This window comes from Sturnus vulgaris, chromosome 4 (assembly GCF_052056855.1).
Source record: "Sturnus vulgaris isolate bStuVul1 chromosome 4, bStuVul1.hap1, whole genome shotgun sequence".
Lineage (NCBI taxonomy): Eukaryota > Metazoa > Chordata > Aves > Passeriformes > Sturnidae > Sturnus > Sturnus vulgaris.
In genome coordinates this window covers 10794643-10813773 of record NC_142246.1, presented here as the reverse complement: position 1 = coordinate 10813773, position 19131 = coordinate 10794643, and the positions used below count along the sequence as shown (strand labels likewise).

General features: G+C 37.4%; 1 protein-coding gene across 9 annotated transcripts in view; it reads left to right on the top strand.

Moving 5' to 3' along the window:
• The window catches only part of SORCS2 (sortilin related VPS10 domain containing receptor 2), a 532019-nt gene that overhangs the window by 424372 nt on the left and 88516 nt on the right, over positions 1-19131 (top strand). For all 9 annotated transcript variants that reach the window (XM_088163095.1, XM_014895301.2, XM_088163094.1 and 6 more), the window contains exons 6-8: positions 9468-9532; positions 11970-12088; positions 15308-15397. In XM_088163095.1, coding sequence (XP_088019221.1) covers positions 9468-9532; positions 11970-12088; positions 15308-15397 — 274 coding nt within the window. The remainder of the gene's footprint in view (positions 1-9467; positions 9533-11969; positions 12089-15307; positions 15398-19131) is intronic.

Here is a 19131-nt window from a genome sequence, read left to right as displayed (position 1 = left end):
AGCCCAAGATGTAAAGAAAGCTGCAATGTTGAATGAAATTGCTCTCCATTTTACTGGTGAAATTGATCTTTAGAAAGGAGTCTTTTTGCAGAGAAAGATCTATACATTTTTTTTAAGACAGGCTGGATCATACCTACCAACTGGAGTATACATACACTTGCACTACTAAGGAAACTGGTGAAAAATATTACTTTATTGAGGACATATATCTAATTATTTCATTTTCAGCTCAAGTATTGTGCCGGAATCTCACCTTGTGTATGTGTCTTACAAAGTATTTAATAAGTGATTTAAATAGGTTGACAAAATGTTTGAAAAATAAGTTAATGTCATTTTAACAAATAAATTTATTTTGAAAATAGTATAGCTTCTTTAAAACTAAAATTAAACGTTTGATAGTGTTTTAATTAATTTTATTTTTTAAATTGGTCAGTTTCACACACACTTCCACCTTTCACATTCAATTTCGATATATAGGTATGCATTTTTTTAATTGCAGGTCTAAGTCATACTACACTAAACACTTGTGTTCCCTAAATAGCTTTTAACCTCTAAACAGACTCTGATCTTTGTCAGTTGTGCAAAGTATAATTTTCCATATGTCTATGGAAACATATCTGTTTTTTGGTGGTATTTTGTGGTTTGCTGGGGGTGGTGCCAGTATTGTAATAGATATCTGATCTTGGTTTTGTCTGTGACCCTCCCAGTTTTACACCTAGTTGTTTCACTCTTGTGTTGAAATAAAATACTCCTCTTGGCCATACTTGGGATAAAATAAAGCAACAAAACAAAACCTGCTAAACTCCTGGTTACAAAGCACAGGGAGTGTTATGGTACCTACAGATGCATTGGCCACTGTCCAAAGCATAATTTGGTGATTCCAAGGGCGTGCTGGCACAGGTGCTGCTGCTGCAGCCGAGGGGGGAAGGTTGTGATGAGACACAAGGGCAGTTCAAACCCTGCCTGAAGGAGCTGGGAGCACAAGACCTAACCTGCCCTGCTGCCCTGTGGCTCTCATTAGCCCTGAGCACAACACACAAGAGTTTTCACACTTCCAAATGCTTCATTTTCAGTCTGCAACCTACTTACTGCCCATTATTTTAGAAAAGTAGCCCATGGCTGGGTTGTAGAAGATTCATCTCATTTATTCCCGTTTGCCTCAACTTTATCTGCTGAAACAGTTGAGTTGGGCAGACACTTTCCACTTACTTTCTGCTGCAAAGTATAGTTTTGAACAGCTATTGAACAGTTTATTTCTGCACAGCAGGTGCAGTTTCATAGGCCATACACTTTGCAGGTCTTTTAAGTACCTTATGGAAAGGTATAATTGTTTTTAAGTAGCACAGTGTGTCAGAAATGTCATGTCTGTCTTATAACCAATTATTCCCTAGCAAGATTATAGGGGATGTAAATCACGAGGGCATGTGGTTAGCTGTCTTTAATAAAAATATATTAAAATGCATGAAATCTGAAAACTAACAGGTAAGAAATAAGAGTGGCAGCCTCTATCTCACAGAATGTTTATAGGAGTTTTTTCTCATCTGACAGCACACTGAAATTGTGAAAAATATAGGAAACCACTGAAATGTGTGTTGATTTTGCTCCAACCCAAATAATCTGTCCCTGTTTTCTGTATGCAAGGATTAAAGCCAACAAGGGCATGTTTAATATAAAGTCTGTATTTTGCTGTGTTTTAGAATCCTTATGTTTCCTTATATCATTTGATAGGAATAACTCCAATGTAGTACTTCAAAGTCATGGCTGTTCATAAATGTCACATTCCTCACAAATAAGAATATAAATTTGAAGAGTCTGTACATTTATAACCAGTAGAAATATTTTCTAGGGGGTTGTTTTCCTCCCTTCTTTATATAGACTGGAGTAGTTTCTCTTGAAAACTGTATCGGCCAGCAATAGCAAGGGTTTGGAAGCAGGTGTTTAGTGCATCACTACCAAATTATCCTTCTCATAAACTTACCCAGAATAAAGATACCTGTTTTACTTCTATCTCATATGGAAATTTGCACTATATAAAGAGTGAGCTGTGAGTGGAGAGTTGGACATGATGGCTTTCCAGTGGGAGTTTGTCTGTCATGTGAGACTTTCCAATATTGTATGACCTTTGCCACCCAAATTATCTGAGTGCTAGATAGAAACAAGTGTTTGTGTCTTTTTCAACAGATGTAAGAATTGGGTTTTGTAATAGTTTGACTGTAAGGACACAAATTTTAGTGGTTCTTTTCCTGTCAGTGTACATCTGATGTGTTAAAAATATTGTGTCAAATTAATTGTACATCTCATGATAAAGGAGGGCATGTCTCTTGCTGATCCTGGCTAGTTGTGCCAAGAACATTTCACTGGGCAGATCTTTAGCAGATGTTTCCTCTTTGATTTCAGTTTGAGCTTTGCCACTGAGGTTAATAATATGGCCTAAGATTTTTATTTCAGTCTGGTAACTACAAATATTATCAGTCATAATATTTTCCTGTGCTTTGTAAAACACCATTTTTTCTGTGCCTCCAGAAGCAGCATCTTCATGCATTTCCTGAAAAAGCTTTTTTTTTGTTTTGCTCAATGAAAATCTAAATACAATTAATTTAATGGAATGTGTTATGCATTTATATTAAGAGAAGGTCGGTAGAGACAGAGTATTTTAAATATTTATGTTCAGATCCGTATTATAGATTTATAAGCAATATTAATATCTTCTTCTAGGGTTTATTTGCTTTCCAAGTGTTCTTGATCCTTCCTTAAATATCCTTTTAGATTGTATGTGTGGAATTTGATCTTTCATGATAGTGGGATAAATGAAAATATTAATGGCAACAGTGGAAAGTGTATGCAATTATCTCTAATTTAGGAGCACAGAATATTTTCTTCCTTCTGTGATACAGTGTGATCTTTTCTTACACCATCCTAGCTGATTTTCCTATTTGTTTCATTTATTCTTTTGGAAAAGAAAGCTGACTAAGCCTTCATAAGAGTTTGTCTTCTCCAGAGAGCTGGTTGATGTCCCAGGCCTGTCAGTGTTTAAGAGGCATTTGGGCAATGTCATCAAACACTTGCTTTAAATTTTGGTCAGTGACAAATAAGTCAGGCAATGGGACTGGAGAATTGTTGTTGGTGCCTTCCAGCTGAAATAGTTTATTCTACCCTATTCTAAAACCAAAAGAGCTATAAAGCAAAAGCATGAAAGGCAGATTTGAAACTAACAAAAGAAAAAAAATACTAAGTCACACAGTAATTAAAAAATTGTGTCAACATATAGAAGATAAATATTTTATTTCTGTATAAATACTAATTAGCCTTTTTTAAATTTTGAGCAACTTCTTTTTCTGTAAAATTAAGAAACTTTGTTTGCTGTGACCAGTTTTACTTTTGCCTACAAACTACATTTGCCCCAGTGTGATGATTTCTGCTTAAGAGATGTTATAGCACCCATCCTTTATAAGTCCTTTTTCCAGTTCTTGGTGCATTTGTAGCATGGAATGCAAAGATATGAGCTATCCCAGCCAAACATCAAACACTAACCCATTACATGGTATATAGCTGCTTTTGTGTATGAAGCTCATTTTAAAAAAGTTCTGTATTATGTGGTAATCCTTGATAGGAAGAAAAAATAGTGGAGTTTGGGATTCCTCTAGGTCTGCTGCTATTCTTCTCAGTCCCCAAGGCTTATGTAGCATTGAGACATCCTTTTGATTTCTCAAAATAGGTCTTAGTAATACATTAACAAAGAATAGATTGTGAATCAGCTGTCTACACCAGCACAAATACACCCTGGGACAGTAAGAAATGAATTGGTAATTACCAGAGAATTAGACCCGACACATTTCTTTTATGACTATCTAGAGCCTTAGGAATTCTTTATCCTTGACTCACTCAGATATTTGGATTCTATGCTATGGGTATCTGTTGCTCTTATTTTTAGCTACAGGTTTTCCATTTTCTTGAGAGATAAGAACATAAAAATAAAAAATGATGGGTTTATTTTGATGAAGCTGTTGTTCTCAGGGGACAAAGTTCTGTTCTCATCATGAAATTCCATACAGATACTCAGTCATAGCTGTACCCATTTATGTCAAATGTAGTAGGTGGCTGGCTATTCAAGTGTCAGGTGAGAGGATTTCAGCCCTTTTATTGTCCTGAAGGAGAGAAATGCAAAGAGGATTTCACTGAGCCTTTGTCATTGAATTTTTTACTTGGATGTAAAGCCAAGAATCTGTATGGGCAGTTATGCTTATGTTTGACTTAATCACTTGAAAAAGGTTTTGTGTGTGTTTCTGTGTGATGATGTGTGTGACTGGTTGATGTGGCAAGGTTTGGTAGCAGGAGCATTCAGGGGATGGGACCAGGAGCCAGCTCCAAGGAAACCCCTCTTCTGGCCAAACTGAGCCCGTGAGTGATGCTGGTGGTGCCTCTGTGATAACAGATGAAAGAAAGGGTAAAAAGTGTGCAAAAGGTGTGAGAGAAAGGGGTGAGAATGTGAGAGGAGCAGCCCTGCAGACACCAAGGTCAGTGCAGGAGGGGGAAGAGGTTCTCCAGGTGCCAGAGCAGCCACCCCTGCAGCCCCAGTGGAGCCCATGGTGAGGCATTATCCTACTCTGTTATTCATCAGCAATAAATTAAATTACTCTTCCCCAAGGCAAGTCTGTTTCACCTGTAACAGTAATTTGTGACCTCCCTGTCTTTATCTCCACTCTTGAGCTTTTCATTATATTTTCTCTTTTCATTATATTTTCTCCTCCTGTCCTGCTGAAATGGGGCAGTGAGAGAGTAGCTTGTGAGCACCTTGTGGCCAGCCAAGGTGACCCCGAGGCAGGGACAAACCACTGCAGCTCTTCTGTTTGGACAGATATGGCAGGAAAAACATCTTTGTTAGAAAGCATTTAGGCATAGGGAATAAACAAGGAAGAGCACACGTTGGCTGTGTAAGGCATTGACTGAATCATTAAAGGTGTGTCTTTTGAAGTGGATGTGAAGGCAGCAAGCCTGAAACACAAATCAGTCATAAGCAGATGGTTTTTTTAGGTTGTATGAATCAAATCATAGTTTTTCCTGAGTAACCAGCTTGCCAAGAGTCAATTCCATTTTAAACTACTCAGTGAAAACATTTGTATGCTTATGGCCTGCTTTCTGAGCACAACAGTGCCCTTAAGGCAATTGCTAGAAATCAGTCAGTTTAAATGGGGAACATGTTACTTTTTGGATAAACTTTGTATTCCAAGACTGTGAGAGAGGCAGTCTGAGGAACCCAGCCAGTTTTCAGACAGCCTTTGATAGGAGGCGCCTGCATATCAGCAAGCATGTTTGTCTAGATTTGTTTTTGTTTTCAGATGTCCTGTTTGAATTTGTCTCTTCATTAATATTTACCCACATGAACTGTATTAAATGTTTAACAATGAAGGGATCCAATGGAGGTAGGAAAGACATGTCCAGAGCAGACTGTACTTAATTAGTGTTTGCAGACAATTGCTCCCCTACAAAATGAACCTAAACTACTGGAAACTAAGGGTTTCCTGCTTGAAGTAAAATTCAATCATAATTATCATAGAAAGGATTGATGCTTATGATTCACATTTTGAGATGTGTACTGTTGCATGTCAGTGGTAATTAATTGAATCATGTATTCATGATAATAATAATGAATATTGCATAACTGTGAAATTTCAGGTGAGTATTGGTGTTTTCCTAATGTTGCTCTGAACTAGAGGAAGAAAATATCGGGACATTTAGGCAAAAAGAGCTGTATGCAAGAAAATTTTTTTATTAAAGGCATACCAAAGGTCTCCCATAAAACTTAAAAGAAAATTCTAAATTCTTAGCATTTCAGTATGTTTATTTAAAACTACAAAATATCTAATGGTTGTATCATTAAATATACATTTGTATGTACAAACTACTAAGACAAATACAAAGGGCTTTTTGCCTCCATCGCACCATTTTCATGCTGATATAATGCTGTTAAGCTCAGTGAAATTACCTGGTGAAGCACTAAGGCAAAAATTATGAAGAATTAGGTCATGCAAGAACTAATCTTTCAGGAGAACTTCTGTAAAGTGTAAAAACTCATATGCATAAGAAAACTAATCCCTCCAAAAGAATTCTAAATTTACATTCTGCAGAACTGTTTTTCCCAAGAGGCTCAACGTGGTGTCAGACAAGCACAAGGGAGATAATGGGAGCTTGTGTTCAGAGGAAAGGGAAGAAGACTGCTTGTATTTACACCACCCTGCAGTCAAGTTGGGCTATTTTTATTCTGAAGTGTTGTAACCACTGTGTTATGTGATCTGAAGTGTTGATGTGTTGCACTTGCTTTAACCTGCATGGTGCACTTGGTCAAGAAATATTTCTTTTCCTAGAGGAAGACATGTCTGATCTGAAAGCTAGTCTGAATTTCATTGGAAAACTTGCAGTTGAATGTAAAAGATTAAAAAGTCAACCAGAAAGCCCTAAATGGTTTACCTAAGTAAAACTACTAAACAAACAAATGGTCCCAGACTGCTGAGGTATGAACATTTTAATTGCAAAGTACTCTGAGAAGAGTGGGGGAGTTTTAATCAAACCAAAAAACAACCACTACTGAAACTGAGAAAAATAAATAGTTCCTAAGAAAGTGCTTGTTCTATTTGGAGGGAAAAAATATTAAAATTTATTCTGAAATGTCAACCAAAAAGGAAGAAGCTGTCAGATTATCAGGGTTCATTGCTTCTGTGCTTTATAAGATAGAAGAGGTCCTATCCTAAAGCCAGCTGGGGAACAATAAACTGTCCTTGTGAATGGATGTGTGGACACAATGCTCACACTGGTACAATGCACTTATGCTGTGGTTATAGTAAGTTTGTAAATGAAAATGAAAAAAACCAGCCCAACTTTGTCTTACATTTCTCCCTCAATATGAAAAAGTATGAGCTGAGCTTTCCTTTTCAGAGGACCACATAGGGTTTGTGTTTGTGTGCACCTTGGTTGCCTGTTATTTTCAGAAGCTGGGCAGAGGGCCCTGGTCTGTGTTTAGCCTGCAGAGTATCACACAGCTTTTCCTCTGGTTCATGATTTAAGCACCAGTGAAATAACAGTATTATCTTTTAAGTACTGTTGGCAGAGGAGTCCACTGAAATGAGATTAGTTTATTCTTCAGGGATATAGCTTCAAATTCTCTATATTAGTTATACTCTCTTCTGGAGATTTTCTTAGCAGCTGTAAGAGATTTGGTCTTCTTCTCAATAAAAGAAGAAAGGACTATTCTTAAGTGTTTTTAAAGCTGGGTAAAGGGACTTTGGAGTTCAGAAATTCTTCTCTGTAGCTGACATTCAAAAACAGACTTTGAGAGTGTAACATCTTCATTGATTAAATAGTGTCTGCTGCTAGAGTTCATCAGTACAATTAGAGTATTGACAAACACATATAATATTTTTGAAATATCCTGCTTAATTTGTAATTAATTAAATAATTATACTTAATAAAACTCCAAAGGAGAAAAGTAGTCTGGGTAGGAAAGTTTTATTCTGCAGTGTTCATTCAAACAGATCAGTTACATCTTCTTTCACTGAAAAATTACACTGGAAACAAGATTAGAGTCTACATGTGTTACCTGCCACTGTTGGGAGGAGCATGATAGAAGTGAAATCATTGTAATTCTGAGCTGTTGAAATAAAGATGAGAAGGCAAAGATATTGACAAATGCCTCAAACTGTGCTTATGAAATCATGTGTGATAAATTATAGATACAAGAAGTAATTTCAGAAGTACCCAAAAACTTTCTTTGCATTATTGATGCTCATTCCTATGTCAGGCTCAGAAAATTCAACCTTAAAGTTTTTGGTTCAGCTGCCTGAGGTCCAACACTAAAAGTAAAATATTTAGCAAACATTTTCTTCCTTCAAGTTGCTGACTACAGAGTTATAAGAGATTTGATTTTGTATTGTGGCTATCTAGAAACGTAGATAAGAGCATACACAGCACAAAAGTTCACAAATCCCTTCCCTCTGCTCAAATATATATTCTCATCAGACCTCAGTGGATCTAAAATCTTCTCTAACTTAATGTATTGCCTCCAAAATGCTAAAATAGTTTGTGTTTGAGAGATTGAATTCTTAATAAATACAAGATTTTTCCATGCATTTGCTAAAAAAAAAAAAAAAAAAAATTAAAAAAATCCCACTATAAGTTTCTCTGGCAACTTATGGCTTGGAGGGGGCTCATCCCTCCCCCTCCAGTCCCTCCTTTGGACTGATCATTTATCTTATTAGGGAAAAACAGCATATGTGATTATTTCTGGTAGTTATGCAGCAATGGAAATCATCCAGTTTCTTCCCCCTGGCCTGTGTTCCTGAGGAGCCACCAATTACTGAGTCTGAGTTTTAACCACTCCTCATAAATCACTGCTACTAAAATCATTAAACAATGATGTCATTTCAGTCCAAAGTATAGCTTTATTGCATTTGATTGTTAATAATTGTATCAAAATGATCATTTTATCTTAGGTATCTTAATGGGCTTTTTAATATCTGCATCCAGCTGCACTTTATCACTGAATGTATGTCCTTTGTGTGTCTTCAGCTCACATTTTCTGACTCGATGGACCCTTGCCCTGCCAGTGAAGGGCCTTGAGGAAAGTGATGTGGGAGTGGGGCCGGATTCTGCTTCACGTTGTGACAGCACAACTGCCAGCTCAAAGCTTTCTCTGCAGAATCTGCCTGGCTAATGACAATAGAAGGGCCAGAAAAAAGCTCAGCTGGGGCTGCCATTCCCAGGCTGGGATGGAAGCCCTAAGGGTAGAAAACTCATCTTTTGGCTGAGCATATTTGACATGAGAGATATTGGGAGAAAATCATCCTGTATTCCCATTACACCTTTACAAAGTTAAACTGTACCTTGATCACCTCTGACTGAATTTCCTTCTCAGGATATTTTTCTCAGCAATATTCTTCACTTTCTTTGTCAAAGCAGAATGTACTCGTCTCTTGAATATGCTAACCAAAGATAATATCAATTTGTTACGGAAACTGTGTGTCAAGTTTAAGATATTTCTAATAAGAAAGGAATCTCCTTTTTTTTTAGCATTAAATCTGCCTTGTAGTCTCAAATGTTAAACATAATTGTAAAAAGATGTTATAGTGCTTGCCAGTGCATGTGAGTATCTGCATATCTCTGTGTGTGTATACACAATTTATGATTATGAAGGTTTTTTCCTAATTTCATGCATATTTGTTATTTTTTCCAATTGATTCTATTTATATGCATTTTTAGTAGAAGAGATTCTAAAGAAATTTAAGAAAAATATAATGTAAAGTAGAGAAAAAATAATTTCCTTATAGATGTTAGTAATAGGACATTATAAATGGATGTTTTTTTATTCCCAGCTAGAATTCCAAAGCTGGTTAGTATGAAATCCTCTCTTTACTTCCAGCCATATAATTTCTATTCTGCAGCTGGCTCGACATAACTTGATTTTATTATGTTCTCAGGGCTGTTGCTGGAGTTGACGGGGACCTTGATTTAGTTCATATGGAAATCCAGGACCCCAGTGGAGGTATGCAAATGAAAATGTTATCAGTTGATACCCTAGTATATGGTAATTTCTCTTTGGTTTAGAGATACTTTTTGGATTGTTTTTAAAACTACTCAGAAGAGAAAGTGATTCTTTCTCTGTTTATTTGTAGTCAGCAAAACTGTCTTGTTATATAAAAATACAGTGCAATTTAGAATCTACTTATTTTTCACTTTAAGAGGAATTGACATCAAGATGCTATGCTTTGTTAATAATGTCCATTAATAGTACAATTTATCCTGGCATTTAAACATTGAACAGTTTTTCCTGATTTGCAAATAAAACTGGCAATGCAGTGTTAGTGCTGGCTAAGTGTCTTTAATGTGAATTATTGCATATGTCAGGTCTAGTGCACCAACCACTGTCTCTGGGAATTTCCTCATGTTACAGTATCAGTATACTTTGAAACTTCAAAAGGAAAATAAATGGAAAAGCAGATTAGTAGTCAGAATGTGCTTAAAGAATCACCATGATTCCAAAAGCTTGTATAGTTTCTTGTTACCAATCATACTCCTGAAAGAGAATTTAATTTCTTGGATCAGATGATCTAAGTTCCTGTGCAATCTTAAAAGTGAGTCATAAAGAATGCACAGTTTGACTTACCCGGTTCCCATAGCTTTTCTTCATTTCAGCCCTGTTAAAAAAAATCAAAGTTACCGTGTTAAAAGCTGGATGAAAAAAAGTTTAAATCTTTTAGCAGTGAGATTTATGAGACATGGTGACAGCTCCATCAGCTGCTTTCTTTAGAGACAATGTAAGATGATTCTTCAGGACCTGAATGCAAGGGGAATTTTTGTTGGTGGTGAATTTTGGGTGGGTTTTTTAAAATTTGGTTGGTTTTGGTTTAGGGTGGCTTTTTTGGAGGGGAGTATGGTTGGTTATTGCATTTTCTTGTTTGGTTGGTTGGTTGGTTGTTTTGGTTTTCTTTGTTTCGGTTCGGTGGGGTATTGTTTTGCTTGTTTGTTTGTTGGGGCTTTTGTGGTGTGAGGTTTTTCTGTTGTTGTGTTTGGGGTTTTTTTGTTGTTTTCTTTTGGTTTGGTTTGGTTTTTGGTTTTGGTTTGTTTTTTGTTTTTTTAAATTTATTATTTAACAGAAACAGTAGAGAAAGAAAAACTTTCATTAAATATATCCTGGCTAGATTCTCAACAAATTGACTATGCAATTACGGTCAATACAAGCATAGCCATTGATTTTAGTGGAAACGACATCTTTGCACAACCATATGACAAAGAATTGTAATTTTTGTGTTGTGAGCTGTGAACACCTGCAGGACTTTAGAAGGTCCATTTCTGCACCATATCTCCTTGTGGTGATGATTTGGACATAAGCAGGAGAAGATGGATTGACTCTAACCACCTCTTAAACAGATCCAGATTTTAAAACAAATAATTGCATTGTATACTGGTTTGTCCTTCTCTAATAAAAAGTCATTAAATGTGGGATGCATTTCCCCTCACACTGCAAAAGTAGTGAAGGACATGGGGATACATTATTTGCTCTCTCACTCTGTACCTGGTGTGTGGGTAGCATTCGTAATCTGGGCACAAGATGGTGTAAATAGTATTTTCCTCACTGTGCTTGGGCAATTCACTCAACTACTTTGTGCTCAGAAGCTTGTGACAAAGGGTGAGCTGTACAAGAGCTTAGGGAAAGTCTGTAAGAGTCCCAGGGAAGGTCTTTAAGTCACAGCTGGTGTAAAATAGTGATTGTTGGCTCTGCTCTCTGATAAGAACAGATTGTATCAAAGATGCAGTGATGCTGTTCTAAGAACCCAGGGAGAGAAGATAGTCCTTGCTAACTGGAGAGGAAAAGAAAGGCCATAGCCTCCTCTGATTATAATTCAGTCTAGGCTTTTTCAGCAAAGTATTAACTCTGAATATAGAAATCCTGCCCCAACAGACCAGTTCCAATAGTGTGCTAATAGTGTGTCTGAACATTCTTACAGACTTTTGAAAGTAGGCTTTAAAATTCTGCACGCTGTCTATTAAAGGGATCCTGATTCTTTTCTCATTCATCACAATTTTATACTGGGGTTGATCTATTGATTTCAGTTATGTTGTGTCAGGCTGTCATTTCTCCACGTGAATAATTCAGCTCTGTGCATAGGTAAGTGAGAAAAGAGGGTCCTTCTATTATCCCCACCCATGAATGGCTCATTCATCTAACCCCTAATCTCTCTGGACCAGCAAAATTTGGATAATAACAGGCTGCCTCCAGGGAACGATCTGAACTGTAAGCAGTTAATATATTCTCAGTATGTTGGAGATTGAAAAAGTCTTATATGAGAGTTTAATGTAATAATTCTACAACTACCTCACCTGGCAAAGGCAGCCTTTTTCCTACATGAACAGCATTTAATATTGCTTGCTTCTTTTTCCCTTGATAGCCCTGTCATATGTTTCTGTCTCTCTTCCCTCAGGTTATCGCTACATCACTTGCCAGATTCAAAATTGTTCTGATAAGACAATGACAGTCCCATTTGCTGGCAGCACTGATCAGGATTCCCTGACTGTTCAGGATGACTACATATTTCTTCAGGTACTGCCATTTTTGGGAAAGACAGCTCATTTTCAAATTCAAAAATAAAGTTCTAAATATTGCAGCAACATGTAAGGAGCAGGGAGAAATGAATGAATGGTGATTTATAACTTCTACGTGGAAAAATCATTCCTTTATCAGTCCAAACAAAAAGGAAATTTTAAAGAAAAAAGGCTTTAATTTGTTCAACCGGTTGCCCTTTAACTATATGAAAATTTTCCCGTGGATTGTGTTACTTTTTATAAGTACTCTTGTGTGTTAGGTGAAATGCAAACCTTATGTTCCTGTGATTACAAACCCTGCTAGGTCCTTTCCAGGACAAAATACAAAAACCTTCCCTGGGAAAAGCATCCAAGGACGACCACTGACACATTAGTTGCACAACTTCTTCATATGGATTCTCTTCTGAAGAGGTTTGGCCAGGAGAGCCCTGCTAATATGGATCTGCTTAGGAATCAAAAGGGTCAAATGGCCATAGCTGGGCAGCTTGGAGCAAACTAGCATGGAATCATAGAATGATTTTGTTTGGAAAAGACCCTTAAAACCGAGTCCAGCCATAAACCTAACACTGCCAAGTCCATCACTAAACCATGTCCCCAAGAGCCACATCTACAACTCATGGTGGTCCGAATTACATCGGAGTTACTTAATTCCCAAACTACAAGACCTGCCTGCAGAAATATGGGCTGGAACTCTGTCAGCCATATGGCACCAGTACAGCTCAGGCACACTTGTAAGTATTGTTTTATGTGCTTGGCGCTGGTTGTGGTTTGAATCTATCAGAGCTGCAAACTTCTCCAGGAGCAGTTATGTCCTCTTTGTTTTATTAGATTTTACTATGGAAGTTGCTTGTGCTTTCCTTAGTGCTAGGCTATCATTTTTCCCCTGCTTTGATGAGATTTGTTTGCTGCAAGGCTTGTCTATTTATTGACTTTTGCAGGAAAGCTATTTCGTGGCAATGGATATGCCTCCCCACCAGCACCTCAGATTGGCTCCTTTCAACTTTCCCCCCTGAGCTTGTTTCTTCCTCAAGGACCTGTAAATTAGTAGGGTCAAAAAGGATCTCTTCTCTTTTTTTTTTTTTTTGGTGTAGTGGTTTCAAGGACCCACATGACTTAGAAGAATTAACACTAAAAAAATGCAAATAAAAAACCCAGCCAACCAATCAAAAAAAACCAAAAAACAAAAAACAAACCCAAAAACCCACACACCAACCAAAAGAAAAGAAAAAAACAAAACAAAACAAAACAAAACCATACAACAAAAAACTCAAAAAACCCCCCAGAAATAACACCCAAAACTAAAACCCAAACAATGGCATTGGGAAAGAACTTTTGGACTAAAGTAGGCATTTTTCAGATCAGATCTAGCACTCATGGCATGCATTTTGCTCAAGGCTGTTATCATCCGTGGTTCCCCCCAGGCACAGTCTAAAATCCATTTAATGGTGTGTAGATGCTGAGAACTGCTTTTCACCATGCAAACTTCCAGACTGCTGTGCTCAGCAGAACACTGGCTATTTCCTTGTCAAACAATTTTGCTTTGCTGGATGTTGTGTACAACTGCATCCTGAGCTGTTATTCCCTTTCATGACAGACATGAGCAGACACAAAATGGAAGTGCAAGGTGGAAATGTACACATAAGTAATAGACAGTTGCTACTCAATGATGCCTTTGGTAATTTGGTCTCTGTAGATCTGAGATATGTCAGTGCCAGTAGATGAGATGTTCATGTGTTCCACATAAAGAGGAAACATCTCTAATCTTTTTCTTTTGGACTTCTCTGCAGTAAACCACAGTACGTAGTGTATATCTTATTGCTAAATTGTTTTGCAGTTAGCCATCTGTATTGCTGGAGGATAGAAGGTGACTCTGGGATCCTGTAGGCACATCTGAAGCACAGTCACCCCAGAGGTGTGAGGCAGGACAGCATTTACCTGTTCCAGTGAAACCACACATCAGCAGCAGCACGTCTGAGAAACAGCATACTTTTGAAACCGTGTGGAAATTCTTTTATCACTGCACTAAAGTACAGTTATATAAGTTATAATCAGACCAGGGACTCCTCATGATATCTCAGCAATGCCTTTCAGGAAGAGGACGGGACAGAATCCTCTGTGCAAAACGAGAGGAGAGTTTGAGACTGACTCCCTGCCCCTGGCATTGTCTATATTCCCTGAGCTGTGCAGATGTGAATCAGTGTTGCAGGTCTGCACTGCTAATTCTGGCCCAAATCTATTTCGTAGATTTTTACCATCTTAGAGGAAGATCTCAGCCACACGTCTTTAGTACATCTACATCCACAAAGATCAGAAACTTTTTAATACTCATTTTTTCCCAGTTTGCACTGACAGTCAAACAGTTTCAGAGGTGATTTTAGAAGGAGGATTAAAGTTTCAACGCTGTTCTTAAGCACAGACCAGCCTTTAATACCAGCGAGGCTTGACATGACTAGGTGCTTCGACTCCAATTTTCCTCTGCCTTGCATCGTCTCCAGTCGTTTAAAATGAATGATGTTAAAACATGCATTTTAAAAAAGGCTATGAACAGATGGGTAAAACTGCCATTTAGCACTAGTTAAACTAATGATGAGGTTTTTGGTTTGATCCATCATCATTTAACAAATCACATTCCTAAAGGCATCACATTCTTTATACCACAAAAAATGTGTACAATATTAAATACTTTGTTACCTTTAAAATATTCCGGCAGGTGGACCTGCTTTCATACATCAACTTTATTTTTACCAAGCTAAAGCAAGTTTTCATGTCTCAGGATAGGCTGTCTTTCAAATCAGGTTCTCTTTTTAAAGACAAAAATTTAGGAGAAAAATCATGGGATTGGGGTAGGATTTTAAATGAATTTCCCAAATCAAAGAAAGAAGTTGAGTCTCAATGTGAAAAAAAAGTGAACTATTACCAAAGGCTAGCTTTTATTTACTAATATCATCTGGTGGTGCTCAAAGGTTTTAGTTGGAATTGTGCCAATTTATATACCAGCATGTTAGTGTTACATTTCTGATTAGAAAATCCAGAGAGGTTGTGAGCTGACTATTTTTACTGATGTTTATTTGGAATATTCCTTTTGGTACTTTGGAATATTTCATTAAAAGTAATGACTACATATTTCAGTTACAGGTTAAAAGCAAAACAGTCTTCCATCTCACGTTCTTTAAATTTAACATAAGCTGTCACAGAGTTCTGTTTCTCCTTTGTGTAGACAACATCAGCAAATCGGACCAAGTATTACGTGTCTTACCGTCGGAATGGCTTTGTACAGATGAAGCTGCCAAAATATGCATTGCCAAAAGTAAGTGTGTGTGCTTTTCTTTCTCTGTTTGCATTTGTCATCTTCTCTTTCTACCTAAACTAGTTTTGTTCTGCTCTTTTTCAAACCTCGTGATTCTGAGTTCACAATTTCTCCTTGTAAGGATTTTTGAATCCTAATTTTTATTTTGAATGCTACTTTTATTTTTATTCCATTAACGTAATACTCATAAACCATAGAGGGGAATAACGTACAACAGCTGATTTGTCATCAGTTATCGCAGTGGTTTTGAGTTTTGCTTCCATGAGGCTGTACTATACACCCAAAGGCAATGGAATAATATAGAGCAAGTGTTCTTTCAAGAATCAATTGCATTTTAATCCCACATGCTGTTTTCTAGTATAAGCATGAATGCTAATATAAGAGAATTTTGCTGCTTGGTGGTGCTCTATTTCATTAAAGAATCCCAGTATGGACTTTGACTGCTCGATGAAATTGCAAGACTTGGTGAGAGGTTTCTTCAGTCTACCATATCTTCCTAGTGGTAGGGTTTCTTTATTTCCATAGTAAATCAGCAAATAAGCACAGAATTTTTGGTATGGTCTAACTGATGCAGTTGAATTTTTTGTGCTGCACACAGTGTATTTCCTAACTTCACAGTTAGAAGGTTTCTGCAGTCCTGAAGAAAAATAACTTGGAAATTCAAAAGACCCAGCTGGATAAAACCCTCAGTAACCAGCTCTGTTCTTACAGTTCACCCTGCTCCCAGCAGGAGGCTGATCTGGAGTTCTCATGAGGTTCTAGCTTTCTGATGTCATCCTCTGTGATTCTTCCACTTAGCAGAGAACTTGTTTTCTTTGCATGCCTAGAATTTCACTGGTTTAAATCATTTCTCATCTAATGAAGGACATTAGAGTACAATTTATTTCCTTTTGCTGTTATTGTTATACAGCAAGCATACTAATATCAGGTTTTTTTCATCTTAGATTTTTTTTTAAGTCAGTATAAATGGTGGTCTGAAGACTTCTCATTTTAAATGTATAACATTACCAGAATCTCAGATCAAATCCTCAGGTATTAGTTGAACAAGAATCTGAAACTTGGAAATGCTTGTAGTAGCATTAGAGAAATCAATCAATCTATCTATCTATCTGTCTGTCTGTCTGTCTGTCTATCTATCTCTACCCATCTCTGTCTCTCTCTTGTCAAGAAATGTGTAGTCAAAGGCATATAGACCAACCCTTCCACAAAATTATTTCCATGTTTTTCCGCCCTTCAAGGCAGCCTTTATGCTTTCTTGGGGAAAATTGTAGTCAGGAAAACAGTCAGGAATCCAGCTTTTGAATGTTAAAATATGCCAAACATGGACACCTCAAGGGACTGCAATCTGTTGGACCCTGCACTGGGACACAAATAAACAATTAAGGAGCAAGGCAGGGAAGCAGAGTGTAAACAAGGAGCTTCTGACATATTCATAAAGTGTCAGTCACAATTCCCTGGTATTTCTGTCATATGGAGTGTGGATTGTTTGAAATAGTGCTGCATGTTCAATTCTTTGCCTTGGAAAATACGGCTTTTGTTTCTTTTTCTTTTTTTTTTTTCTTTCTAAGTGGATTTCCCCAGGCCTGACTGAATAAATAAATTGGATGTTAATGGTTTCATTTTGGATAGAGTCTATCTAGGAACAGGTTGACAATGTCATTTTGAAAGGGATGTTTTTGTGCTCTTCCTAGTTCAGGCAATACCAAACAAGAGGAATGAAGTAAATATTATCTCTTCAGCATTTTGACAATGCTTCCAGGAGAAGTTTCTTTGATATCTGCACAAAGCAGAGTTGAAAATTTCAGTAAGAGGGCCTGGAAGCCAGACATAGCTTTAGAACATTAGAATAGTGGTGAATATGAAAGATTTTAACCTTTTCTGAGAAGGATACATTTTTTTTTTAAAGTAATTTGGTACCTTCACATGACAAAAGAAATTTTGCATACTGAAGTAGATAAGAACATAGCTCTGAAATTTTTCACAGCATTGTATTTCAGTGAGAATCATCCAAGTGCAGTAGAATTGGATCATGGAACTTTGCAAGGACACAGGATATGAACAAAGACACTGGCACATTAAAAGTACATCTAGAACATGTGACTGTGGAGTTGCTTCTTTTATGGTGGCAATAAACAGAATGGATGAATTTGCAAAGGATTTTTTTTAAGATTGATTAAAACCAATAGCTTTTGAAAGATCTGAGTCTCAGAGAGTTTTAAATATTAGATTTTGCCTAACCAGGAGATGAAGCATGACATAACGGGCTATATTTCATTTTTTCTCAAAAGCATGAAATGATGTGTCATAAAAATCTCTTTCGAAGTGGTGTCTGGACAGAATTTTTGAACAGTGATTTTATAAAGGGAAGGAAAACGGTAACCAGGTCAGAAGATGCTGTAGACTGGTCAAGGACGTGTCCTACAATGCCAGGAGAGCTCTGCCAAAATGCAACCTCTAGCCTTAGGGAACAGGACTGTGTTCTTCAGATGTTATTAATTTGCTTTCATGATTCCTTTCATGATGATTTTGCATATAGAGATAGAATGAGCAGTTTCAGACTAAATAGAAGATGTTCTTGATGTCTCATTTTCCTTTCAATATGAAAAGGTTGGAAATCTGCAAAGAAGTTATTCTCTCTTTTTATATATATATTGTTTGCATTTGCATTTGTGCTTGTATTTGTCCAAATGCATCCCCAAAGAGAAACCTAGAAAAGAATAGTGTGTGTTTGGACATATCTACAGTCCTCCTTTCCTGTGAATGAAAGGCTACTAAAAGCAGCTTCCAGCCAAGCTTTACCTCTGTTAAGTTTCTGGGCTCCAGCTCCACAGTGCTGCTGAGATCACCTTTTTGTAACACATCATAGCTCTGTGTGTACAGACAGAAGAGCCATTGGGGGCCATCAGGATTCAGATAATATTTTAAACCCTTTTTCTGTGCTGTTGAGTGATTTCTTTCTTATTCTTTTTTTAAACACTGCTTTGATACTGACATTGCATGGAATCTCACAGCTGTCTCCTGTATTTGACAAGTGCTGGCTGCTGCCAAGAAGGGTGCTAGCAAAGGCTGATGAGACCATATCAAAGGTTGCTTGTATGCTCCCCAAAACAGATAAGGAATTTTCAAACTGTTGTTTTCAAACTGTTGTTTTAAAGTTGAACTGGTTTCTATACTACATTCCATTTCACCAAGACTGCTTGTTCTATGTTGCTAAAACAAGATCAAAGTTAGGAAGTTGTAGGAAGCGAATGCTAAAATCAAGCCAAGAGCAGCAAGCCTGCATTTGTGTGCCAGCTTGGCTGGTTATGCATCCAGCAGTGTCCCGGGGGAACCAGCAATCCCCCTTGGGCTGTTTTCAGCCCGGGGCTGAGGGTCAGCTGCCGCTGCTGGGAGGGCAAGTGTGCCCAGGGGCACAGGCTGAAGCCCCATCCAGACTGTCATCACACGGTGTTTGTGTATTGCACAAACTGTTCCTGAAGTCTGATTGCCCTTGCCTTGAGAAGTGCAATTTGGAGAGGAAGAAAGGGAAGAGTACATTGTATCTGGTCCTTTTTCAGGTATTTGAGTCGTGCTTTGATGTGAGTAACAATGAAACTGGGAACTAGTTAATTCTGAGATTTTAAGCAAAAAAAAAAAAAAAGCTAAATTTTTTACCAAGCCAAGGAAACTGCTAGTAACTATGGCAATTTTACTATTGCAATTTGGAACAATTTAATTATTCTGAGTCCTCTTCC